General features: G+C 45.6%; 1 protein-coding gene across 1 annotated transcript; it reads right to left on the minus strand.

The window, feature by feature from the left end:
• Positions 1-11,196: 11,196 nt before the first annotated feature.
• LOC123078601 (uroporphyrinogen decarboxylase 1, chloroplastic) lies at positions 11,197-15,431 on the minus strand. The gene is made up of 5 exons (XM_044501160.1): positions 15,180-15,431; positions 14,708-15,096; positions 13,186-13,470; positions 12,328-12,563; positions 11,197-11,602 (listed from the first exon to the last, which is right to left on the minus strand). The coding sequence occupies exons 1-5, from the start codon at positions 15,310-15,312 to the stop codon at positions 11,434-11,436; spliced, it is 1,212 nt and encodes a 403-aa protein (XP_044357095.1). The 5' UTR covers positions 15,313-15,431; the 3' UTR covers positions 11,197-11,433.
• Positions 15,432-27,782: the final 12,351 nt, after the last annotated feature.

Here is a 27,782-nt window from a genome sequence, read left to right on the forward strand (position 1 = left end):
ACAATTGATCTAACGGCATAATGATACCAAGCCTCATTGTCAATGGCATATTTTCTAATCTTCTTAAGCTTCAGGCGCATTGCATCCATCTTCAAGCACATTGCATTCATCTTCATCTTGTGATCATCGATGACATCGGCAACATACAACTCCAATGTCATCTTCTATTCTTCAATTCTTTTAATTTTTTCTTTCAAATACTCATTTTCTTTTTCAACTAAATTTAACTTCCCGACAGGAGGGTCAGTTTCAAATTCCGGTTCACATACCTTCTAGATTAAAATATCTCTATGTCAACTTGATGGCCATAATTGTCATAAATGCGAAATGCAACAAATAGTTATGAAAGAGAATTTACCACATCCGAATCATAAAGCGGGCGAGGGCCGACGGGGACGGACATCAAGACCATGGCACTATGTATAAGAAACAATCATACAAAGTAAGAAAATTATACATACCAACTATATAAATCATACAATCATACAAATAACTATATAAATCAAGTACATCATAAAAATTTGAATACCTAATAATCACTATCGGTAATGACGTGCTCATCATCATCATTAATAAATCCATCATCATCATCACTATCGGCAATGACGTGCTCATCATCATCATTAATAAATGCATCATCATGTGGAAGGCCACCTTTACGTAATCGTTCAAGCATTGACAGGTCATCTGTAGCAGTAACTTCTTCTTCCGGCTCTTCTTGTTCCAGCTCAGGGGTGAAGTCGGATTCACTATCGTTGTCTACTTCAATGTTCTGGGGTGGAGTAGAGCGGTTCTTGAAACGTTTTTTGGAAAGACGTGTTTCTTGGAAGAATTCTCCTTCGTCATATGTGTCTTGGTTAATGTGAGGTTCATAATCCTCTTCATTGGGGGGAGGTGGTCTAACATGTGGCGGCACTTCATAAACGACATCCCTACCATTGAGATTTGGATCACTTTGACAGGCCCACGGTAGATAGAAAACTTGGGTTGCCTGTTGAGCCGTAATATAGACATCAGGAACATCCAAATGGGTGCTTTGTTTGATTTCGACTAGCCCTATATGTTCATGAGTCCTTCTAGTCTCCCTCGGCTAGAACCAATAACATCTGAAGACTACGACGTTTGATGGGTTTTCACCATAGAATTGAAGTTCATAAATTGCTTCAACTCTTCCATAATACTCGATACCTCCTTCGCCGATAGCAGAGACACAACAATTTGTAGACTTTCAGTCGGCCATAGATAGCTCTTTGCCATAGGTACGAAAGCGATACCCGTTGATGTCGTATTTGTCAAATGAACGGATTTTATAGTCAAAACCATTAGCTACTTGTCTCAATTCGGCATCCATAATCTCTGAATTAGCCTACAAGTTTAATACGAAAGGATTGTTGCATTAGTCGCAAATTAGCCAAAGAAATGAAAGGGCCTAATGGAAATTACCTTTTTTTGAACCAAGAGATGAAACCGGGATATTCGGCACCTTGCTTTGCCAGAAGCTCATACTCTTCGACGGAATCCTTTTGGATCACTGCTCCATACGAGAATATGCCGACGTATCGACTGCATCAAATATCCAGGAATAAGAGCAATTCAAAGGAATTAGAAGTTGCAAAACAATGTACCGAGATCTTACTCGATGTACGGCCGCACTTCTGTTAGGTTGTTGAAGAGATACAGCGAAATGGTCCACCATTCTTCAACATCCAATGATACTGGTTTCCAACCACTGGCTGGTGCGAGATTCCCTTTGAATAGGCTGAGGTTGGATTGACCCTTTTCAGGGTCGTCAGCATTGTACCGAGGCTTCGGATTATGCAAATGACGATTTTTGGCTTCGTAGTGTGCTGTCACGAAGTTTGCCGCCTCCTCAGTGATGAATGCCTCGGCCATCGATGCTTCTATTCTATGTTTATTTTTACATTTTGCTCGAAGCGTCTTCTGCATCCTCTTAGTTGAGTAGCACCAACGATTTTGCAAGGGCCCCCCCCAATCGTGCCTTGGTCGGGAGATGCAAAATCAAGTGTTGCATTGGATTAAAGAAGCTTGACGGAAAGATCATCTCTAACTTGCAGATCAACTCCGGCACCAACTGTTCCATTTCTTCTATGAGGCCAGGCGATAGTTCTTTCGCACAAATAACACGGAAGAAATAGCTCAGCTCTGCCGGTACTAGCCATTCATCCTCAGGGATGAAGCCACGCAACATCACCGGCATTATCCGCTCAATCCATATGTGCCAATCATGACTTTTTAGACCAAATATTTTAAAAAATTTAAGACTCACTCCCCTCTTTAGATTTGCTGCATACCCATCGGGGAACATCAACTGCATTTTCACCCACAAAATAATTTCCTTCATAGCTGGCCTTCCAAGATTGAACCATGCCTTTCGCTTCGTCCAGTTCCCCTTTCGTTTCGGTTCTTTCATGTTTTGTAACGGTCTATCACATAGCTCCTCTTGATCGACTCTAGCCTTAGTATTATCCTTTGATTTCCCCTTTATGCCGAACAATGTACCAAAAATGGCTTCAGCGATATTCTTTTCAGTGTGCATCACGTCGATGTTGTGTGGGCAAAGGAGGTTTTGAAGTAAGGCAGATCCCAGAAGCATGTCTTGTGAGTCCAGGCGTGTTCCTTATTATACCCCTTGAAATACCCTGGACGCTCTGGATCTGGCTTGAGAGTGTTTAACCGATCTAGGGTCTGTTGGCCTGTCAATGCAGGTGGTGCAGAGTGTTTGACAACTCTACCTTTGATGAAATTCTTCTTGTCTTTCCTGAACTTATGGCGAGGATGTAGAAACGGTCTATGCAAGTCGAAGCAACTATACTTTTGCCCTGCCGTCAGCCAACGAAACTCAAGAGCTCCCTTGCATGTGGGGCACGGGAACCTTCCATGCACACACCAGCCAATGAATAACGGATACGCCGACAAGTCATGCGTCGAGTACATGTACCAGGCACGCATTATGAAGTTCTCTTTGCTAAAGGCGTCGTATGTCTTGAACCCATTATCCCAAGCTTCTTGCAATTCGTCCTTAAACAGCTGCATGTACACATTCATATTCTTCCCCCGATAGTTGGGCCCTAGAATTATCAACGTCAGGAAAATGTTCTTTCTTTGCATAATCTGCCCGGGGGGGAGATTGAGTGGAATGACAAACACGGGCCAACAGCTGTATGGGGTTGCCATCTGACCAAACACACTGAACCCATCTATGCTGACGGCGACTCGACAAAGCTCAGTGTGCTTGTGGAGAGGACGTTTTGAGGACTCCAACATTTCAGTGAAGGCCTTTGAAGATTCCTCCATCTCCTCGTCCGAGTCCCGATCATCGTCAAAGTCTTGCACCATGTCTGCGGTCCCGGTACCATGCTCGTCGGTGCAACGACGAACCACCTCGGCTCTAGCACGTTGGGCAGACTCACCATGTAATGTCCAGACCGTGTAACCAAGTGTAAAACCAAACTTCTGCAGGTCATTACTCATTTCAAGCTCGTCCCTCTTTTTATAGTTGTCGCAACGGGCACAGGGGCACCAGCTTAATTCCTGGCCATTTGCAAATGCGGCTCTAACAAACCCCTTGGTTTTTGTTAACCATTCCTCGGTCCAAACTTCCTGACTAGTGTAACCGGTGTATATCCACGCACGATCACTCATATTGACTTCCTACTGGACACACAAGAAATATATACATAATTAAGCAAACCATATCCATCAGTTTATGGAGTTTGTCAGTTTTATTACGTCCATGCAACCTACACGCTAATAGGTAAAGATAGGTCCTAATCCCACCCGAGTATGTGTAGATTGGGATCGTCTTCCCATGCTCTACTCCGGAGCCGACGCAAAATTTCGGCAGCACCTCCCCGCTGTTCTCCTGATACACGTCCCGGCAATAAGCAGAGAGGATGTGTACCCGAAGAACAACAGGGAGGCACTGACGAAATTCTGCATCGGATCCGGAGCAGAGCATATGGGAAAACGAACCCAATCTATACATACTCGGGCTGTCCATGGATAACGTTGGACAATTTGAAAGAATCACAATTATAAATATGCAAATGCATGCATATTTATAGATGTAACCCTTTCGAACGGGAGACGCATAGTGGTTACGCATACTGATGATTGACACCTATAGCTAGCAAGTTTCATCGGCACGAAGACCGGAACAGAGCAAATGAAGGGGGGAGGAGGAGATGTCATTTGTGCTCACCAACGAACGCAGGGGCGGAGCTCGTCGAACACTAGACCCTCGCAGCGACGAAATAACTGCACATTTAAATCCAAAGATGAGTAACATAGCGACCACCTAACCCGCTCGTCCCCGGGTAAACTAAATAGCGACTACCATCGGTGCAAGTTACATGACGCGGTCGGCGTTGAACACTAGATCCACATCCCACAAGTGAAGCCGGTGCCCAGCGTCCCGCAACAATAGTTCTGGTGGCCGATCACGGTCGAACACCTTGGCGAATTTGCCTGGCAGCCTCTGCGATGAGGATTAAAGCCAAGTTTTGAAATTTCAAACAACCAAACCGACTTGAGTTAGTTTGGGTGTTTCAAGTTTCAACACTTAGCTTTCAATCGTCATCTCTGAGGCTGCCAGACAAATTCGCAATGGTGTTCGACCGCCATCGACGCCGAGAACTGTTGCTGCTGGACGCAGGACCCCTGTGTCACTTGTGGGACATGGATGAAGTATTTGACACCGACGGCCACATGTACCTCGCACTGACGATACATGCAATTTAGGGTACCATCGATACCGAGGAACCCCCTAACCTGCTCGTCCCCGGGTAAACTAAATAGCAACTACCATCGGTGCAAGTTACATGAGGCGGTCGGCGTTGAACACTAGATCCACATCCCACAAGTGAAGCCGGCGCCCGGCGTCCCGCAACAATAGTTCTGGTGGCCGATGACGGTCGAACACCTTCGCGAATTTGTCTAGGAGCCTCTGCGATGAGGATTAAAGCCAAGTTTTGAAATTTCAAACAACCAAACCGACTTGAGTCAGTTTGGGTGTTTCAAGTTTCAACACTTGCCTTTTGATCGTCATCGCAGAGGCTGCCAGGCAAATTCGCGATGGTGTTCGATCGCCATCGACGCCGGGAACAGTTGCTTTGGGACGCCGGACGTCGGCGTCACTTGTGGGACGTGGATGTAGTGTTCGACACCGAGGACCATATGTATCTCGCACCGACGATATTTTCTATTTAGGGTTCTATCGACACCGACGAACCCCTGGCTCCACCATCTATCCCCTCGGCAACCCTCTTCCTTTTTCCCTTTTTCCTCTTCTTCTACTTATTCTTCTTTTTTTCAATTTTCTTCTTCTTCTAATTATCTAAACCTAAATCTGGCGTGGTGTCAGGGTGTCGGGGTGTGGTCCCCTCCCTCCTCCTCCTCCTCCTCCTCATCCTCCTCCTCTTCCTCCCTCCTCCTCCTCCTTCTACTATTCTTCTTCTTCTAAACTAAAACTAAAACTAATCTAAAATAAACTAAACTAAACTAAACTAAAACTAAACTGAAACTAAAACTAAACTAAAACTAAAACTAAAACAGAAACTAAACTAAACTAAAAGAAACTAAAAAACTAAACTAAAAAGGGGGGAGAACTCACCTGCAGGGGATCGCCGGTGGAGGAGGCGCGGGGCGACCGGTGGATGGGAGGGCAGCCGCTGGAGGAGGCGGCGACCCGGTGGAGGGGGAGGCCGGACAGCCGTGGCAGGACGGGGCGGGGGGCGACGCAGGGGAGGGGGCGGGGCGGCTGGGCGAGGGGGCGGCGACGGCGCGGTGGAGGTCGGGGCGCCGCAGGGGAGGGGTGCGGGGCGACGGGCGACGGGGCGAGGGGCGACGGAGCAAGGGGGCGGCGGCGGCTGGCAAGGTGGCAGTGGCGGCGTGGTGGAGGTCGGGGCGCCGCAGGGGAGGGGTGCGGGGCGACGGGCGATGGGGCGAGGGGCGACGGGGCAAGGGGCGGCGGCGGCTGGGCAAGGTGGCAGTGGCGGCGTGGTGGAGGTCGGGGCGCCGCAGGGGAGGGGTGCGGGGCGACGGAGCGAGGGGCGACGGAGCGAGGGGCGACGGGGCAAGGGGGCGGCGGCGGGTCGTCGGGGAGAGAGGACGAGAGAAACAGAGAGAGAGAGAGGGGCGACTGGGGTGGGGCTCGGCCCGTTAGTTAGGCCAACTCTTTGCCATCAGCCATCCTTTGTCGTCCGCTTTTTTTCTCTTTGCCGTCTGCTAGCAGATGACAAAGAGGGGGACCGTTAGGTTTTTTCTATGCAGCTCGTTAGTGGGGCCCACCTCTCTCTTTGCCGTCCGCCAGCTGACATCAAAGATTCTTTGCCGTCCGCCGCTAGCGGACGGCAAAGACCTTCTTTGCCATCGGCTAGTTCTTTGTCATCCGTTTTCTATAAGCGGACGACAAAGACCTTCTTTGCTGCCAGCCAACAGACGACAAATAAGCTAATTCCAGTAGTGTATGCTGGCGGCTCTTTGGCGCACTTCTACTTCCTGAGGAGTTCTCAATGGTGTCTCCGGTGATCCTATTCTGGTAGGGGTCTTCGATAGGGTGACCCACTATCGCCATTGTTGTTCGTCCTTGCTATTGACCCGCTTCAGGAGATTTTAGATATGGTAACAGCACGTGGAGATCTACCCAGATTATCGCATGAGTGCGTACCTTCGCACCTCCTTATATGTTGACGATGCAGTCATTTTTCTTGGCACCTCTGAAGGAAGACATTGACATGCTTCTGAGCATCCTCCAGAGCTTTGTGACGTAACCGGCCTAGTTACGAATGTGCAAAAGAGCGTGGTAGCCCAGATTAGATGTTCGAACGTTGATCCATATGTCATTCTTGATGCTTTCCCGACAGTGCATGCCCATTTTCCTATTCGGTACCTTGACCTCCTCCTCTCGGTGCCATGGACTTCCAATACCTTCTTGACAAGATCACGCAGGAAGATCATGTGTGGTATGGGCAAATACATTATGATAGCAGGGAGAAGCACTTGGATTCGTTTGTTTATCGCTTCACAAGTCATTTACCGTCCCAGGTCTCTCATGGTGCCCAAAGGAACATTGAACTCAATTATTAAGCTTCAGCATGCCTTCTTGTGGGGTGCAGATCGAGTGACTCGCGGAAAAATGTAAAATTAAATGGACCTTTGTTTACAAGCCGAAGGCTATGGGTATGCTTGGCATTCTGGAGACGGAGAAGTTCGTGAGAGATTTGCCCCTTCGCTGGTAGTGGCTTGCTTGTAAGGGTCCGGAGCGTGCTTGGGTGGGTCTTGGGCAACCTTGCGACGAGACCGATAGGAATCTTTTCTGTGAGTGTACCACCATCACTGTTGGTAATGGCATGAAGGAACCCTTCGCAAGCCTAAGGACATGACACCATCAATCTTTGCAATTTCTAAGCTAAAAAAACAAATTGTTCAAAGGGCCTTGGAGAATGATTGATGGGCCAATTGCAGGAATGTTACCTTCAGCCTCTCGGTCCATCACATATTGGAGTTCTACGAGCTTTGGTCCAGCCTTCATGAGGCGATTGAGGGCGAGATCTGTTGGAAGCACCATTTGAGGAATACTCGGCTTCCTCGGCCTACTCTGCTCAACTTGAGCATTAGCTGCTTCACAAATGAAATCGACGGTGTGGAGCAATTGGGCATCTTCAATGCATTTTTTTTGCATGGCTCAACATTCAAGATCGTGTTTGGACGGCAAATCGACTTCAATGAAGAGGATGAACAAATTGTGCATTATGTCAATTATGTAAAAGAAAGTCGGAATCCGCGACACGCATCCTATTCAAATGTAGATATTCGAATCGCATTTGGAATGAGGTAAAAGCTTAGCTTGAGTTGATGCACATCGACATCGACGCTTGGAGTAACTTCAACTCCGCCAAAGATTGGTGGCCTTCCATGATCATCGTCAACGGTAAGGAGGGAAGGGCATGGCATCATTCCTTATTCTAGTCTCATGGGTAACTTGGAATGAGAGAAATGCTAGACTTCTAGAGGAGTTTCCTCAATGTCAACCATAATCGCTGGTAGGGTAAAGGTAGGGGCCAATCTTTGGGGTTTGGCGAGACCTAAGCATTTGAGATATGTGATGCCGCGCGAGTAGTCTTGTTGTCTCCGACTATTATCAGACGCCTTTGTAACTTGTAAGCTCTTCTTAATTAATGAGACGAGACAAAGTTTTTGCCTCCTTTTCAGAAAAAAGTGTATTCAAAAGAAAGTTGTCTAGACACATCCGTTTGGTATCGAGAATGTTCATGACTTTTGGATTCCAAGAGGGATCCAAAAAGACTCCTGCATTTGGCACACATGACTTGTTGACATTAATATCCGAAAAAAGACTTGTTTCGCAGGGGACATACCTTAAAAAGTTAGTATGATATTATTACGGAAGAAAATGATTCCAAGATTTGTGTGGGTTTTACATTTTCTTTGAAATCAGAGGTGTTAAAGATTCCCACCACTTTCCTCCTCTTGCCTCATACCTGCTACTCCCTCCAGTCGAATTTGTAAGTCTTGGGCATAGGTTTTTAGGTCTTTGATTGGACTAATAAAACATTTATAGCATACCAAAAATTATATGGTTAGAAACTTCATTTGACAACCCGCGCCTGACTTATACATACATACATATATATATTCGTAAAAAACAAAAAAATACATATATAAATATAATACATGTTTTCCTAGTCAAATTCAAGACCTAAAAACCCGTGCCTAACTTATAAACCCCATCGTTGTGAATACTAGGATTACCAGAAATTGTAAAATTCATAACATGAATATAATCTTCTAGCTGCCATCCGCGCACTACAATTATGAATTGATGTATCTTTGTCGCAATGTAAAAAACAAAAGCTAGAAAAGTATTTTAAACTTGGGACATAAACAAAAATGTTAATCAATAGGTCTAATCAAGGCTTTATAATCATGGTCGGCCTAGCATAGCAATTTCGACATTTATATCTTAATGTTTGTTTCAACTTTCAACACACATTGTGTACTAATGCTATAAGATTCCTAATTTATATGTGGGATCACCCTCACATGGAAAGAAAAGATGGGACCACATATCATCATTCAGATGAAAAACAGTAAGAGTGAAGCATGAGGAAAAAAATGGTACTCCCTCCGTAAACTAATATAAGAGTGTTTAGAACACTACTTTAGTAATCTAAATGCTCTTATATTAGTTTACAGAGGGAGTATATTCTACCAAGCACCAACTCTCACCAACCATGTGTGCACGCTATAACAAAGTTACTACAAGCTTGGACTCTTTTCCCGTTTGACAAAGTCCAACATTGTAGACACTTAAAAAGTTTCAGTGGTTCTGTTATGCCCCGTTGGATAGAATTAGCAGTTGATCCAAAAGCTTGCTTCTCTCTTAATCATACTAACCCGCCAGACAAGTAGCTTGGTCTAACCCTTTTTTTTACCTATTATAGTCTTTGTATGTATGACTTGCACTTGCATATTTTCGTGGCTAATTTTCTACAACATATTATGACACAAGCGCTCCGTACCACAGTAAATCAACCGTAAATTGAGTCCTAGTAGTTTCGTCAGGTTTAACTGCTTTCATGGTAAATAATGAATAGAAGTTGCTAAACCGAGAACTATGATCACAAGCAATTTGGAATGCTACCTTGAGAGAAATAATCTGCAATTTGCCTATTTGCGTGTTCACAAATGACCGATGTTTTGCACTAACATCCCCTACCGCAAAAAAAGTATATATGGGCTATATCTGTCAAAAGAGAGAAGAGCTTAAAAGATAAAACCAACGAGATAAGAGAGAAAGCCACGCCTACAACCTCTTCAGTTCATGGATTGGACATGGCCCGAGTGAGTGTGCATACAAAGAGGCATTGTGTCAGCCGTACAGGGCTGCTGAAATTTCACTTTGCTTGCCTTCTTTTTTTCTCTAACCTGGCAGTTCAATCAAAGCTAGGGAATGTCATGACCTATAAGATATATATCAGATCTGCTGACATAGTAATCCTCTGGTCACATGCCGAGAAATCCGATCATCTCGCTTTGCAATCAAGCAAACAAACGATTTAATCATTGCACTCCCAAAACAACAATAAATCCAAAGAGATGTCTACATCATGTAGCATAAAACAATCAACTCATCAATTCAGTCATACGCTACCACTTACAGAAAATGGAAACTTTATTACACTACGCGCCATCCATCATTGAACCGAGATCATTTTTTGTACTGTATTGCGCGGAGAAAAGTGCTGCTAATGCAAGGTTGGAAAGCTTCTACAGTGATGAACGGATATATTAGAGCAGACCAATGCCCCACTCGAGTACTAAGCATCATACAGTCCATTGTGCTGTGTCAGTAAAGGCACTCATGTCTGATTGATCAAGACATTAAAAAGTTGCTGACACTTTACATTTCTTACTCAAGTTACCCTACCAGGTAAGCAGATCCATTCATTTGCATTCACAAACTTCAGACAACATACAGATCTCGCAATAAGTTACTTAGGACCACATTTTACATTTCAACTGCGTTAAGGCAGAAGAAAAGAGAGAAAACCTAAGACTCAGCACCATCATCAATAGTGGTATAGTTCAGTAACATCATAAGCACAAGACATGATAGAAGGTACAGTACCAGTTTATAAGCGTTAAAGGGATATATATGATCCAGTGCATAGGAAACAATGTTGTTCAAATAACAGATGAGCAAGTGGAGTTAAGAAAACAGAGGACCTCAATTCGATGCCGCGTTTATTAATAAGGCAAGTGCCGCAGTTTTTTCTTTCTGAAGGGTGGTAACATTTATTGCTGCACCATCCATTTTCACCCAGAGAGTTGACCAAAACGAGCAATACAGAAATGTTAAAACCTAGTAGACAGCAGGTCAGCACATGGGCTAACCTCCCACTGCAACAAATAATTTCCGAAATGGGTGGCACTGATTCAATTTAAAGCACTGCAGCCTGGTAGGTCATGGCACCCAACTGGCACCTAAAATATTGGTACCAGACCAGATCATGGCACCTAAAACATGATGCTCAGTTGCTCATTAACATACGCAAAAGAGGACAAGGTATAAGACTGCAATACCTGCAACATGTTCGTTCTAAGCTGGAATGATAACCAATGCAAGGAATAAAAAGAAAGGGTTGAACAACCCACTTGAATAAACTCCAGCTCCCTTCTAAAAGAAGGAGGCACGCCTTTTCTTTGCTGAGTAGATGAATGACTGAAATACACAGATGCATAATGAACAAAATTGAGTTGATTTGGCCATGGTGTCTCTACAAGGAACAGCTCCAGCAAAAGGGAATGAACTCTAATAAGTAATAATGTAGAAGGTGTTGAGCTGAGAACAGTAAGACCAAAAAAAAAATATGGCAAGGCTACTGGCCATCATCAAGCAACAGGTTGCAATTCTTCAGTAAGATGACCCTGGAAAAGAGTGTCATATCTCAAGCTCCTTGTGACATCAAAGAAATGTGCCACGGCTTCTTCTGGTGTTTTTTGAAGAACACCATGGCCCAGGTTAAGTATATGACCTTTCGGACCAGCTGCTTTCACAACCCTACATAGTATAACATGAGGGGAAACAATCATTAGCAATACCTACAAATGTATTTTGAAAATAGTGAGTGAATTGTGCAACCCAGTTAGATCATCAACTGATACAAAGTCCTATGACATAATACAAACCCCCTAAAATTGCAGCACTTAGAAGTTAAAGCTAATGTATCCCTGCCAAAAGAGAATGAAACACCCTGTGATCATGTGATGTGATAATCTATTTATTCTTTTACAACCAGAAGTTGGAAGACATTTAAAGATGGAACACTGCAAAATACAAATAGCTTACTTGGTACGAAATTGAAGGAATCAGAAATGAAATCAGTTGCACAAGTGGCACAGTTGCACTGAGATGAACTAAGAAGGCCTTAACAGGCCATACAACATAGGGTCAATGACAGTAGCGAAGCCTACTTCAAGCTGTGTGGAGAATTGACCACACAGCATTTTTGCAAAACCCTTAAGCACTAGTAAAATTTATGCAAAAGATAGTATAAATTTGTAGACACTAATGTATTTGACATCACAAATTTAAATTGACATCACATGCTTGAATTCCTTGCACAGCCACTGGTTGATGAGTGAAGACTTAATATGAATAACTGATGACAGAACATATAAAACAAATAAAGAAGTTTGTAGGCCTCACTGATAAACTGTTCGGTGTGTATTTATATAAAAACTAATACTAACATAAAATAAGTGCACGATGAAGTATTGACTAACCTATGAATTTCATGAGTCAATACTGGTAATGGGGAAAATAGATATGCTGGGTCCACATTCCCTTGTACACTAATTCCATCACCAACGCGCCTCCTTCCATCTGCCATATCCACTGTCCAGTCAAGCCCAATAACATCAACTCCTATGTCCTTCATGCGCTCGAGCAAGCCTCCATTTCCATTTATATACAGCACAAGTGGTATGTGAGGGCATTCTGTCTTAATCTTGGCCACAATCTGCCAATGAAATAGTTTCATAAAGATCAAAAGAACATAATCAACAGAACTCTTTTAACTTTTGCTAACCTTACAAACTATGTACTCGAAGGTTTAAATTGAACTCTTTAGGTTGCATTAGATATTCATTTTAAAGTGATAGGGCTCAAAAGAAATCACCATTTATGACCAAAATAAGTCATCGGTATGCGCCAATGGCGTTTTACCTCCTTGCAGATATGTAAAGTCAAGTATAGCACAATACAGTATCCAAATGCATGCATATAAGAACATGTTGCTGACATGAACATGGTTTCCGACTGTTTGTATTGATTCTTGCATGCTCGTTGTGTGTTCCTTATCGGATTATAGAAGAACTTGCAATCATAACCGTACAGTTTCATAAAGTGGGTACAGTATACCAGCAGTTACAAAGAGTTTAAAGAAGCACATCATATAAGAAGTATTTGAGTATAAACACAACGAAAGATATTTTACAATACATGTTGAACTTGGGAACATAACACTGACAATCATTAATGCTCTATTATACAGTGCAGCTCCAACCTGGTCGACAGTAGACACACCATCCACCATGTCATAAGGAAATAGATAAGAGCGAGAGAAAGGAAGGAACAGGTACCTGTCTGATATATGGTTTTGACCATTGCTCCCATACATGAGGTGGAAGTTGCCCACCCCATGAATCAAATATCTGTATACACTGAGCACCAGAGTTTACTTGGTAAATGATGTAGTCAGATATAGCTTCTGCGAGGTGAGAGAGAAGGCCCCTCAAGACATTTGGTGCTGTGTGGCACATGCGCTTTATATTTGTGTAAGTGTTGGTCATCCCTCCTTCAACAACATAAGTTGCAATTGTCCATGGGGCCCCCACGAATCCTAGCAAAGCAGCTTCTCCATCAATCTAGCAGGTAGTGGAAACAGAGGCGCATGAGTGTCAGAAGAAAATCCAGTGCAAGTGCATAGATAAAGCAGATTTAGTTCAATTCTTTATATAAAGGGCTACTTATAAAGCTTATTAGTGCTGATGAGAATACTATGCGATGAGTGTATAACAATAAACATTAGAACGCTGAAAACAAAAATCAAGTAAGATATGATGATCTTAGTTTGTACTCCCTCCGTTTCTAAATATAAGTCTTTTTAGAGATTCCAATATGGAGCAAAATGAGTGAATCTACACTCTAAAGTATGTCTATATACATCTGTATGTAGTCCATCTTGAAATCTCTAAAAAGACTTATTTAGGAACGGAGGGAGTAATATACAAATATCATCATACTCATGTTTGACTACAAGCTGCTGGAAGATTTAAATTTTGAATTGGACCAGAGAATTGAAACAAGCATTAGCATCATCATTTATTTCAAAGCATGTAAAAGAGGAGAGCATGTGGTAATAGCTATAGTATACATAATCAATGTTTAGAATGCCAAAAAGGCATCGGCATAAGCCTGCCCACTAACATCCAAATGCTTGGAAACCCAACAAGTTCCACAGTCTCCTTTCTTTTGCAGCCTCCAGTTTACATTCCCAACGTTGTGAACTGTGGAGTATACGCCGGCTAACCAGAATGTATCAGTTTTTTGTCATCCACACGTTACATATCACTATTTCTTTCTGAGATTTATATCAGCTAGCAGTCAGGCATAGAGGCAGAAATAGTCCCGAAGCTACCAAATTACACCATCAGTTTTGGTTTTACTGACTCTACACTGTGAGCTTGATGTCAACCATGCAGCCATTGTTTGAAATCACTTTAGTCAATGATAAAAACAAGCTGCAAGCAAATACACGTAATGTTCATCACCTGTTGGACCGACAGAATCACGACAACTTCTGTGAGTTCACTGGCAATTCTCCTATGAGACCCTCCTCTATGAGTCACGATAACTGCAGTACAATAGCTCTATTCAGCAACGATTTCTAGGTTTCGTCGTACACCTAATTGGTAACCAACAATTTCATCCCACAGTACCATTTTCATAACGCAAAACCACACCACTACTTGATTCCTATGATGCCTATACAAGGTCTCTAAACACCAATTCACCACAAACCACCAATGCTAATTTATTACAACAAAAAACAACGGCAATTTTAACCTTTCATAGCTAAGCACGCAAATGTATCGGCGTTACCTCGCTGCGCAGAATCTTGAGCGACTCCCCAACGAACTGGAGCTTATCGAGATCTATGGGAACGAGCTCCCTGACCTGTTCCTCCGTCCGCACGGGCGACTGGATCACCGGCCCCTTGGATTCCGAGATATCGAACGGCACCCCGATGGCCGGCAGGGGCGTGAGTATGTCCGAGAACAGGATGACGCCGTCGGGTGCGAAGGCGTGCCACGGCTGTAGCGTGATTTCGACGATGAGGTCGGTGGTCTCCGACCGCTCCCGGAACGAAGGGTGGCGCTTGGACAGCGCCTGGTACGACGCCATGTACCGCCCAGCCTGCCGCATCATCCACGCCGGCGGCCTAGGCAGCCCATCCTCGCCCCTCGCCGCACGTATGAGCAGCGGTTCTTCTGGCGATGCGATGGGTGCTGGTCAGATTGGGGCGGAAATGTCGGGGAGGGAGAGTAAGGAATACTAGAGCGGTTGGTTTTACCGGACGAGAGGGAGGCGGAGATAGCAGCGCGACGGCTACGCCGGCGGTGGGTAGAGGATGAGGAGGCAGGCGCCGCGGAGAGGAAGGCGGCGGCCGTGGCCGTAGCCGCGGCGGCGGTCGTCGGGGACATCATGGCGCTCGCGAGGTCGCGCTGCTTTGCTTATCTGATTTTGGGTTGGGGGTGGGAGTTCGGGTTTGGGTGCGATGGAGGGCAGAACAGGGGTCCCAACAACTGACGAACGTCTTCAGGCCATTTCTTTCGTGGTTTATTTGAGCCTTTGGAAAGAAGCTGCGTTCTAGAAGCCGAATCTATAAACTTTTAAAATAAAATTTTGGATTGGGCTAGAAAGAACTTGGCCTTTGAGTATATGACAAAAACTAGAACCGCAATCCGTCAAAACCAAAACAGCCCGTAGTTATGTGATTAGAGCATCTCCAGCCGCGCCCCCAACAGGTCCCTCAGGCCACTTTTTCGGCGTCGGCGTCAAAAAAACGCCCCAGTCGCGGCCCTAGGACGCCGAAAATCGCCGGTTCGGCCTTTTTTCCGCCCGGCGGTCACAGGCCGAACCCGGCACACTGGGGGGCAATTGGGGGCTCCGGCGCAAGGGAAAAGCGCGGCTGGCCCACACCGTTAGGGGAAAGTCAAGGTTTTCTTCCCCGACTCGCCTCCCACCCCTGCGCCCTCGACCGCCACTAGCTATATCCCGGCGCCGCCCGCCGCCCTTCACCGCTAGATAGCCATTCCCCGCCGGAAAAATAGCAGAGCTTCACCGCGGCAGCCCCTCCAACAGCAGCTGGGCGTTTCCGGCCGCCGTTTCCGGCCGCGGAGGGGCAGTTTAGCGGCGGGTACACGCCCACCGGGCGCAAGGTGTTCGGCGATTTGCCTGCCTCGGCGATAGACTCGGATGACGAGGAAGTGCTCGCCGCGCTGCTGGAGGAGGAAGCCGAGGCCGACGTCCAGGAAGAAGAGCATCTCATGGTGCTCGCCGCCCTCGCCCAGCTGCTGGCGAGCAATGAAAAGCCGCGACGAGGTGGGTCGGCGTGAAAGCAAAGAACCGGCATCGTCTCGAAGGCTACTGCATGCTCTACTCCGACTACTTCGCCGATGCTCCACTTCACGGCGAGAAAACATTTCGGCGCCGTTATCGGATGAGCCAAAAGCTCTTCTTCAGGATTGTGAATTCCATCCGGGAGTTCGACAACTACTTCAAGTGCAAGATGGATTGCACCGGCGCCCTTGGATTCACCTCCATCCAGAAGTGCACGACAGCGATGAGGATGCTTGCATACGGAGCTCCCGGTGATGCACTCGACGACTATGGGCGCATGGCCGAGTCCACCAGCATAGAGTGTTTCTACAAGTTCTGTCGGGCAGTGGTGGCAGTGTTTGGACCGCAATACTTGAGAACACCCAATGCGGAAGACATTGCTCTGATCCTAGCACAGAATACAGCAAGAGGATTTCCTGGGATGCTTGGAAGCATCGACTGCATGCATTGGAAATGGAAGAATTGCCCATTTGCTTGGCAGGGGATGTACAAAGGCGCCAAAGGCGGTTGCAGTGTGGTACTTGAGGCGGTGGCCACACAGGACCTCTGGATTTGGCACTCCTTCTTTGGTATGCCAGGAACTCACAATGACATCAACGTGCTGCAGTGCTCTCCTGTCTTTGCCAAGCTTGTTGAAGGTCATTCTCCTCCGGTGAACTTCGAGATCAATGGGCGGCACTACAACAAGGGGTACTATCTAGCTGATGGCATCTATCCGAGATAGTCGGCATTTGTGAAGACGATCTCAAACCCTGTGGCAGGAGGCAAGAACGTCTGGTTTGCGAAGATTCAGGAGGCTTGCAGGAAGGATGTCGAGCGGGCATTTGGTGTGCTTCAATCTCGATTTGCTGTTGTCCGGTACCCCGCTCAGACCTGTTCCAAAGATCAAACGTGGGAGATTATGACTTGTTGTGTCATCTTGCACCACATGATCATCAAGAGCGAGCAAGAAGACCCAGTGTTCGACACTGAACCATACTATAGGCAGGGTCCTCTAGCCGAAGTTGATCACCAGTTACCGGCAACCTGGACTGCCTATCTCAGTATGCGTTACGAGATCCGAGACCCACAGGTGCATCATCAACTGCAGAAAGATCTGATTGAGCACCTATGGAGGCTCAAGGGGGACGCCGTGTGATGAAATATGAGTTTTTATTTGTTGAACTATATAATTTGTATTGAACTATTTGTTGTTGTACTATTTTGTTGAAGTATTTGATTTTTTTGTGATGAAATATGTGATAAGAAAAAATTGTGTTGATAATTGAACGCCGAGACACGGCGAACCACGCCGAATATGGGCCTATTCTCGCCCATATGGGCCCTTTATTCGCCAAAATGGGGCTGAAAAGTGGGCCAATTTCGGCGCCTGGGGGCGACGACTGGGCGCAAAACCGCCCCAGCACCGATTGTATCGCCGGCTCGCCCCCAGGGGGCGATTTTTATGTGTCCTGGGGGGCAACGGCTGGAGATGCTCTTACTATGCATACTTGTGTAACTTTAAAAATTATGAAAAATTAAGACGTAACAAAGAACTCATATGACCGTACTTTGTGAAAAATTCAGAAATTGATCATCAAATAATTAATTCAAATACTAGAGGCAAACGTTTTTGTTTCAGCACAAAACTTATAACAAACTTACAATTGCAACATCCCAAAGGCTATTCTTGACACATTATTAAAAACAAAGATATAAATATGACCACGTCAGTAGCAATAATCATATTGACACACAAAAAACAAGAAAGAAAATATTGGGTTGCCTCCCAACAAGCACTTTACTTAATGCCTTTTAGCTAGGCATGATACTATGCATGTCTTTTTTCATTATTCAAAGATAGAACATTAATAATACTCCCATTTTTAATGGGTTCTCTCATCATTCCAAGTTTACGTTAACCAGGTTTAACCTCATCGTTACGTACTTCTATATCCTCATTAACAATTTTTACCACATTATCAAGTTTTTCAACTAAGATTATGTTACCGCCTTTTGAGTCTAGTAACCAGCTAACTTTTGTTCTATACCCTCAATTTTCCTAGACTAAAGGACCACATTAGAATTAACTTATTTGCAATATTGTATAGTCCTTTGAAATTAATGTACATCCTAACTTTGATCTCATTCAACTGATGGGATTCGTTGCATGGAAAATAATTTTTTTGTTGCATGGAAAACAAATTTGTTTTTCTAAGAGAGAACGAATTCACACAAGATCTAATCTACTAGATGCTAGCAACGAGCGGGAAAAATTCTACATACCCTTGTTGACGGAGAGCGGACACGTCCTAACAAACGTGGTTGGTGTAGTCGTACTTTCTTCACGATCCAATCTGATCAAGCACCGCACGAACGGCACCTCCGAGATATGCATACATACGGCTCAGTGACGTCTCGTTCTTCTTGATCCAGCAAGCAAGAGGGAGAGGTGGATGGGATCTAGGCCAGTAGCACAACGGCGTGGTGGTGGAAGTATGGTGAAAATCAGGCACAACTTCGCTAAGAACTGTGTGGACGAGGGATGTATGAAACGAGAGGGAGGCGGCCAGCAACCGGGGTGTGAGGTGCCGCGACAAGCTCCTCCCTCCTGTATTTGTAGGCATGGGGGTAGGCTTGGCCCCTCCTCCTAGCCTGTAAGGGCTGCACACCAAAGAGGGGAAGGAAATCCCCTCCTTCCTTCCCCACCAATCGTGATCCCTCCTTTCTAAGGATCTTGATCTTATCTCTTCGTAATTTGATCATATTCCTTTTAGGGGGGATTGGTGCGCATGGACTAGAGCTGTGTCACCTTGGGCCACTACCCACACCCCTATGGGTCCCTCCACGCAGGTGGGCCCCACTCCGAAAGCTTTTAGAACCTTCCTCGTACAATACCGAAAAATCCCAAACTTTTTTACTTTCCAAGTTTCCATGTATGTTTTCTTTGTCTCCGGACCATTTCGAAGCTCCTGGTGATGTCTAGGATCCCATCCGAGACTCCGAATCAAAATTCGATAAACCATCTTATTATCTCATCGAACCCTAGCGACACCAAACATTAAGTGTGTGACCCTACGGGTTCAAGAATATGTGGACATGATCAAGACTCCTCTTCGATCAATAACCAATAGCAGGACCATGGATGCCCATAATGATTCACACATATGCCACGAAGATATTTCATAGGTTGAACCACGATGTCAAGGATTCAGATAATCCCATATACAATTCCCTTTGTCCGGCGATATGTTACTTGCCCGAGATTCGATCGCCGGTATCACCATACCTAGTTCAATCTCGTTGCTGGCAAGTTCTCTTTACTCGTTCCATAATACAATCTCCCCATGACCAAACACTTTAATCACATGCTTGCAAGCTACCGATGTCGCTTGAACTACGTCGGTATTTCCCCAAAGAGGAAGGGATGATGCAACACAGCTACGGTAGGTATTTCCCTTAGTGATGAAACCAAGGTTATCGAACTAGTAGGAGAATCACGCAACACTATGTAAACGGTACCTGCACACAAAGAACAAATACTTGCAACCCGACGCGTAAGAGGGGTTGTCAATCCCTCCCGGCTAAAAAAATAGATAAATTTGTAGTAGATTGGATAAATTGATCTCTCGATAAAACAAAATAAAATAAATAAAGAAAAAGTGCAGTAAGGTATTTTTGGGTTTTTGGAATAATAGATCTGAAAATAAAAGTGAATAAAAATATATCTCGAAGGCAAATATGATAAAGAATAGAGCCGGGTACCGTAGATTTCACTAGTGGTTTCTCTCGAGAAAAATAGCATACGGTGGGTAAACAAATTACTATTGGGCAATTGATAGAACTACAAATAATTATGACGATATCCAGGCAATGATCATTGTACAGGCATCACGTCCAAGATTAGTAGACCGACTCCTGCCTGCATCTACTACTATTACTCCATACATCGACCGCTATCAAGCATGCATCTAGTGTATTAAGTTCATGGAGAAACTGAGTAATGCAATAAGAACGATGACATGATGTAGACAAGATCTATTCATGTAGGAATAGACCCCATCTTGTTATCCTTAATAGCAATGATACATACGTGTCATGTCCCCTTCTGTCACTGGGATTGAGCACCGTAAAATCGAACCCGTCACAAAGCACTTCTTCCTGTGGCAAGAAAAATCGATCTAGTCGGCTACCTAAATCAAAGATTCAAAGAAGAAATATGAGGCTATAAGTAATCATGCATATAAGAGATCAAAAGAATACTCAAATAACTTTCATGGATAAAATAGATCTGATCATAAACTCAAAGTTCATCGGATCCCAACAAACACACCGCAAAAAGAGTTGCATCAAATAGATCTCCAAGAGACCATTGTACTGAGAATCAAGAGAGAGAGAGAGAGGAAGCCATCTCGCTACTAACTACGGACCCGAAGGTCTACAATGAACTACTCACGCATCATCGGGGAGGCACCAATGAGGATGATGAACCCCTCCGTTATGGTGTCTAGATTGGGTCTCGTGGTTCTGGAACTTGCGGCGTCTGGAATTATGTTTCGTCGACTCCCCTAGGGTTTTTGGATTTTCGGGGTATTTATAGAGCAAAGAGGCGGTGCGGGGCCACCGAGGTGGGCACAACCCACCAGGGCGCGCCTGGGCCCCCGAGCGCGCCCAGGTGGGTTATGCCCCACTCGGGGAAACCCTCTGGTACTTCTTCGGCCCATATTGTGTCTTCTAGTCCAGAAAAAATCTCCAAAAAGTTCCGCTGCATTTGGACTCCGTTTGTATTGTTTTTCTGCGAAGTAAAAAACAAGCAAAAAACAACAACTGACACTGGGCACTATGTCAATAGGTTAGTCCCAAAAAAATGATATAAAGTTGCTATAAAATGATTGTAAAACATCCAAGAATGATAATATAACAGCATGGAACAATCAAAAATTATAGTTACGTTGGAGACGTATCAGCTACTTAGGATGTTGTGTCACCGAGAGGGCCCAGAGATATCTCTCCGTCGCATGGAGTGACAAGTCCCAGTCTTGATCCATGCAACCCAACTAGTACCTTCTGATATACCTAAAGAGCACCTTTATGATCACCCAATTACTAAGTGGCGTTTGATACCCACAAAGCATTCTTCCAATATTAGGGATGTTGGAAATATGCCCTAGAGGCAATAATAAATTGGTTATTATTATATTTCCTTGTTCATGATAATTATCTATTGTTCATGCTATAATTGTATTAACCGGAAATCGTAATACATGTGTGAATACATAGATCGTAAAATGTCCCTAGTAAGCCTCTAGTTGACTAGCTTGTTGATCAATAGATGGTCGTGGTTTCCTGACCATGGACATTGGATGTCATTGATAACGGGATCACATCATTGGGAGAATGATGTGACGGACAAGACCCAATCTTAAGCATAGCACAAGATCGTGTAGTTCGTTTGCTAAAGTTTTTCTAATGTCAAGTATCATTTCCTTAGACCATGAGATATTGCAACTCCCGATACCATAGGAATGCTTTGGGTGTACCAAACTTCACAATGTAACCGGGTGGCTATGAAGGTGCACTACAGGTATCTCCGAAAGTGTCTGTTGAGTTGGCACGAATCGAGACTGGGATTTGTCACTCCGTATGACGGAGAGGTATCTCTGGGCCCACTCGGTAATGCATCATCATAATGAGCTCAATGTGACTAAGGAGTTGGTCACGGGATCATGCATTATGGAACGAGTAAAGAGACCTGCCGGTAACGAGATTGAACGAGGTATGGGGATATCGGCGATCGAATCTCGGGCAAGTAACATACCGATAGGCAAAGGTGTACCCAACAGTCTCTTTTGGGTATCCTATGAAGACGCATTTCTCCGTTTTGGGTTTGAGGTTATTAGGTTGAAACTTTTTCACATAAGCATCGCAGCATCAAATTTTAAGAAACGACAACTTTGGTTTCTTGCCAAACCATAGTTCATATAGTGTCGTCTCAACGGATTTTAGATGGTGCCCTATTTAACGTGAATGCAGCTGTCTCTAATGCATAACCCCAAAACGATAGTGGCAAATCGGTAAGAGACATCATAGATTGCACTATATCTAATAAAGTACGGTTACGATGTTCGGACACACCATTACGCTATGGTGTTCCAGGTGGCATGAGTTGCGAAATTATTCCGCAAATGAAGACCAAACTCGTAACTCAAATATTCTCCTCCACGATCAGATCATAGAAACTTTATTTTCTTGTTACGATGATTTTCTAGTTCACTCTGAAATTATATGAACTTTTCAAATGTTTCAGACTTATGTTTCATCAAGAAGATATACCCATATCTGCTCAAATCATCTGTGAAGGTTAGAAAATAACGATACCCGCCGCGAGCCTCAACACTCATCGGATCGCATACATCAGTATGTATTATTTCCAATAAGTCAGTTGCTCGCTCCATTGTTCCGGAGAACGGAGTCTTAGTCATCTTGCCCATAAGGCATGGTTCGCAAGCATCAAGTGATTCCAAAATCCATCGCATGGAGTTTCTTCACGCGCTTTACACCAATATGACCTAAACGGCAGTGCCACAAATAAGTTGCACTATCTTTATTAACTTTGCATCTTTTGGCTTCAATATTATGAATATGTGTATCACTGCGATCGAGATCCAAGAAGCCCAGGTTTCACAAGAAGACCAGGCATATCAAGCGTCGCTTCAACTCCATTCGTGAATATATTCAAGATGGAGACATAGATATTTGTAAAGTGCATACGGATCTGAATGTCGCAGATCCGTTGACTAAACCTCTTCCACGAGGAAAACATGATCAACACCAGAACTCTATGGGTGTTCGATTCATCACAATGTAACTAGATTATTGACTCTAGTGCAAGTGGGAGACTGTTGGAAATATGCCCTTGAGGCAACCATAAATTGGTTATTATTATATTTCCTTGTTCATGATAATTGTCTATTGTTCATGCTATAATTGTATTAACCGGAAACCGTAACACATGTGTGAACACATAGATCGTAATATGTCCCTAGTAAGCCTCTAGTTGACTAGCTCGTTGATCAATAGATGGTCGTGGTTTCCAGACCATGGACATTGGATGCCATTGATAACGGGATCACATCATTGGGAGAATGATGTGATGAACAAGAACCAATCTTAAGCATAGCACAAGATCGTGTAGTTCGTTTGCTAAAGCTTTTCTAATGCCAAGTATCATTTCCTTAGACCATGAGATTATGCAACTCCGGATACCATAGGAATGCTTTGGGTGTACCAAACTTCACAACGTAACTGGGTGGCTATGAAGGTGCACTACATGTGACGCCCCCGATTTGACCGTACACTAATCATGCACGCAAATGTGTACGGTCAAGATCAGGGACTCATGGGAAGATATCACAACACAACTCTAAAACATAAATAAGTCATACAAGCATCATAATACAAGCCAGGGGCCTCAAGGGCTCGAATACAAGTGCTCGATTATAGACGAGTCACCAGAAGCAACAATATCTGAGTACAGACATAAGTTAAACAAGTTTGCCTTAAGAAGGCTAGCACAAAAGTAGCAACGATCGAAAAGGCAAGGCCTCCTGCCTGGGACCTCCTAACTACTCCTCGAAGCCGAACTCCATGTAGAATCATCCTCGGGATCTCTAGCTCCTGGACTCCAGCATCTGGTTGCAACAACCAGGTATAGAAAGGGGAAAAGAGGGAGAAAAGCAACCGTGAGTACTCATCCAAAGTACTCGCAAGCAAGGAGCTACACTACATATGCAAGGGTATATGTGTAAAGGGCCATATCGGTGGTCTGAACTACAGAATGCCAGAATAAGAGGGGGATAGCTAATCCTGTCGAAGACTACGCTTCTGGCCACCTCCATCTTGCAGCATGTAGAAGAGAGTAGATGGTAAGTTCACCAAGTAGCATCGCATAGCATAATCCTACCCGGGGATCCCCTCCTCGTCGCCCTGTTAGAGAGCGATCACCGGGTTATATCTGGCACTTGGAAGGGTGTGTTTTATTAAGTATCCGGTTCTAGTTGTCATAAGGTCAAGGTACAACTCCGGGTCGTCCTTTTACCGAGGGACACGGCTATTCGAATAGATAAACTTCCCTGCAGGGGGTGCACCACATAACCCAACACGCTCGATCCCATTTGGCCGGACACACTTTTCTGGGTCATGCCCGGCCTCGGAAGATCAACACGTTGCAGCCCCACCTAGGCACAACAGAGAGGTCAGCACGCCGGTCTAAATCCTATGGCGCAGGGGTCTGGGCCCATCGCCCATTGCACACCTGCACGTTGTGAACGCGGTCGGAAGCAGACCTAGCCTAGTGGCGTTCCAGTCCAATCCGGCGCGCGCCACTCAGTCGCTGACGTCACGAAGGCTTCGGCTGATACCACGATGTCGAGTGCCCATAACTGTTCCCGCGTAGTTGGTTAGTGCGTATAGACCAAATGGCCAGACTCAGATCAAATACCAAGATCTCGTTAAGCGTGTTAAGTATCCGCGAACGCCGACTAGGGCCAGGCCCACCTCTCTCCTAGGTGGTCTCAACCTGCCCTGTCGCTCCGCCACAAAGTAACAGTCGGGGGCCGTCGGGAACCCAGGCCCACCTCTACCGGGATGGAGCCACCTGTCCTTTCAGCCCCCTCATCAGAATCACTTGCGAGTACTCAACGAGCCGACCCGACTTTAGTCACCACATGTGTCATGTATATAAAGTATATAGTATATACCCGTGATCACCTCCCGAAGTGATCATGGCCCAGTAGTATAGCATGGCAGACGGACAAGAGTGTAGGGCCACTGATGGAACACTAGCATCCTATACTAAGCAGTAGGATAGCAGGTAAGGGTAACAACTGTAGCAACAATGACAGGCTATGCATCAGGATAGGATTAACGGAAAGCAGTAACATGCTACACTACTCTAATGCAAGCAGTATAGAGAAGAATAGGCGATATCTGGTGATCAAGGGCGGGCTTGCCTGATTGCTCTAGCAAGAAGGAGGGGTCGTCAACAGCGTAGTCGGTCGGGGCACCAGTAGCGGCGTCGGTCTCGTAGTCTACCGGAGAGAAGAGGGGGAAGAAACAATAAATACAATGCAAACAAATGCATGACATGACAAAGCGTGATGCTAGGCGTGCCCAATCACGGTAGTAGGTGATACCGGCGAAGGGGGGAAACATCCGGGAAAGTATTCCCGGTGTTTCGCGTTTTCGGACAGATGAACCGGAGGGGGAAAGTTGCGAGTTCGATAGGTTAGGGATGTATGGCGGATGAACGGGCTGCGTATTCGGATTCGTCTCGTCGTTCTGAGCAACTTTCATGTATAAAACTTTTTCATTCGAGCTACGGATTAATTTATATGATTTTATAAAGATTAAAGTATTTTCTGGAATTATTCAAAATAACAGAAATGGAATATGACGTCAGCATGATGTCAGCTGAGGTCACCAGGTCAACCGCGGCTGTTCAGGTCAAACCTGGCAGCTGGGTCCCACCTGTCATAGACAGTGGGGCTAACAGCAGTGTAATTTAGCTAAACAGAGTTAATTAGTGGTTGGGCCCCACATGTCAATGACTAATTAGATTAACTAATTAATTTTAGTTAAAAACGTTTTAATTAACTTAAAAACTATGGGGCCCGCATGTCAATGACACTGGGTTGTCCAGTAGCATGTTGACTGGGTCAACCCAGTCAATTGGGCCTGTGGGGCCCACTGGTAGTGGCCCGGAGGTGGGGCCAGGCCAGCCACGTCGGCGTGGCCGGCAGTGAAGCTCCGGCGACGTAGATCGCGGCGGCGCAGCTCGGGACTTCGCCGGAAAAGCGCCACAGGGGGCCGTTTCGAGCTAGGCCGGGCTCGTTCGAACGCGGGAGGAGCGGCGCATCCAACTGCGGCCTTAGCTCAGGCAGGGGCGGGCTGCAACAACGACGGCGTCGAGCGGGGCGGACGGCCGAAACAGGCGTTGGCGGGGATCGGGCTACGGGGCTTGGCGAGAGCAGCGGACGCGCGCGTTGGGCCCTTGGGAACCCCAGGAGCACGATGCGGCGCTCGGCCGCATGTGAAGGCGACCATGGCCACGGCGCCGAGCTCGTCGGCGGCAACGCGCTCGGGCGACGGCGGGCGAGCTAGCTAGGAGGCGCGCGAGAGCGAAAGGAGAGGGGGAGGAGGAGGAGAAGCTCACGGCGAGGCTGTAGGGGGACGGCAGCGTGCTCGGGGAGGTCTCGGTGCAGTGAATCGAGGCGGCGGAGGTCGGCGATCGAGAGATGGGGAAGACGGCGTCGACGGCGATCCCGAGCCCCCGAGCGCGAATAGTGGCGCGTAGATGACGCGGAGGACGACGACGGTCCACCTGTGCACGGGTGGACGGCGAGGAGGGCACGGCGGCTGCGTGGGCGAGCTCGTTCATGGCGGCGCAGCTCGGGTGCGCTCTATGGGGAGGAGAACGAGAGAGAGGGGGGGGAAACTGAGGGGCGTCTAGGGTGAGGGTTCGATCGGGGGCGTCGTCGGGGACTTGAGGTCACCGCGGTGCTGCCGGATGGTCGATCCGTGGCCGATCCGAGCTGTGGACGACGCACGGGCGTCCACCGTGCTCCTGTGAACAGGAGGTAGGTGATGACCCGGTTAGCGGGCTGGGCCGGCCACTTTGTTGGCAGGCCTAAGTGCACAGAGCACTTTGCCCCTTTTCTTTTCCTCCTTTTCCATTTCCTTTTTCTGTTTTTGCTTTTATTTTTAACAGAGAGAGAAAGGGAATTATTTGGTCAACTATTTCACTTAGGAAAAATTGGGGAGGTGTCCCATTAAATCCCTGGTGATTATAGACAGTGCCATAAATATTTTGGAGACCAGAGGAATTCATTTGTATTTTTCAAAAATAGGATAGCATTAAAAATGTTGAATTGGTGCTGTTATTATTGCTAAAGCTCATCTCTGCAAGAAAGTGATGTGGTGTTCCTTAACAAATAATTGTTATGGGTTTTAGACAAATGATGAACATTTTGCCAGCAACTTTTGATCAACTTCAAACTTCACTTGAATTTGAATTGACTAGAATTTCAAATGGGATATAGAACAAAGGTGATTAAGCACTGTTGGAAAAAAATGATTAGCTTAATCACGGAGGGTTTCTGTAGCATGGCATTGGGGGTGTTACAAATCTCCTCCACTACAAGAAATCTCGTCCCGAGATTTAAGTCCGGAAGTAAAGAGTAACTTCGGGAGAACTGACCCTTATAGGGTTAATTATCTGGTGAACAATTCAGGGACTGTGGCAGAAGTATCTCTCGAGTAGAAACTTAAGAAAACATCGAGAGCAAAATATGAAGGTACAATAGGAAGTTTCAAGTGGATAGGTAATGGTTCGATGTCTGAAACCAAGTGCGAAAAGGGTCTAGAGCAACGAGATTAAGTATTGCGTCTGTTACGAAAATAGATCACTAGGAAGGTGGCCCGTGAATTACATACGAGTCCACGCGCGAGGAACAACCTTGGGAACAGGGGGTGTACAGGAGAGTCAGGTTTCGATCCTGTGGAACTGTGGGTTATG

Source organism: Triticum aestivum, chromosome 3D, assembly GCF_018294505.1.
Source record: "Triticum aestivum cultivar Chinese Spring chromosome 3D, IWGSC CS RefSeq v2.1, whole genome shotgun sequence".
NCBI lineage: Eukaryota > Viridiplantae > Streptophyta > Magnoliopsida > Poales > Poaceae > Triticum > Triticum aestivum.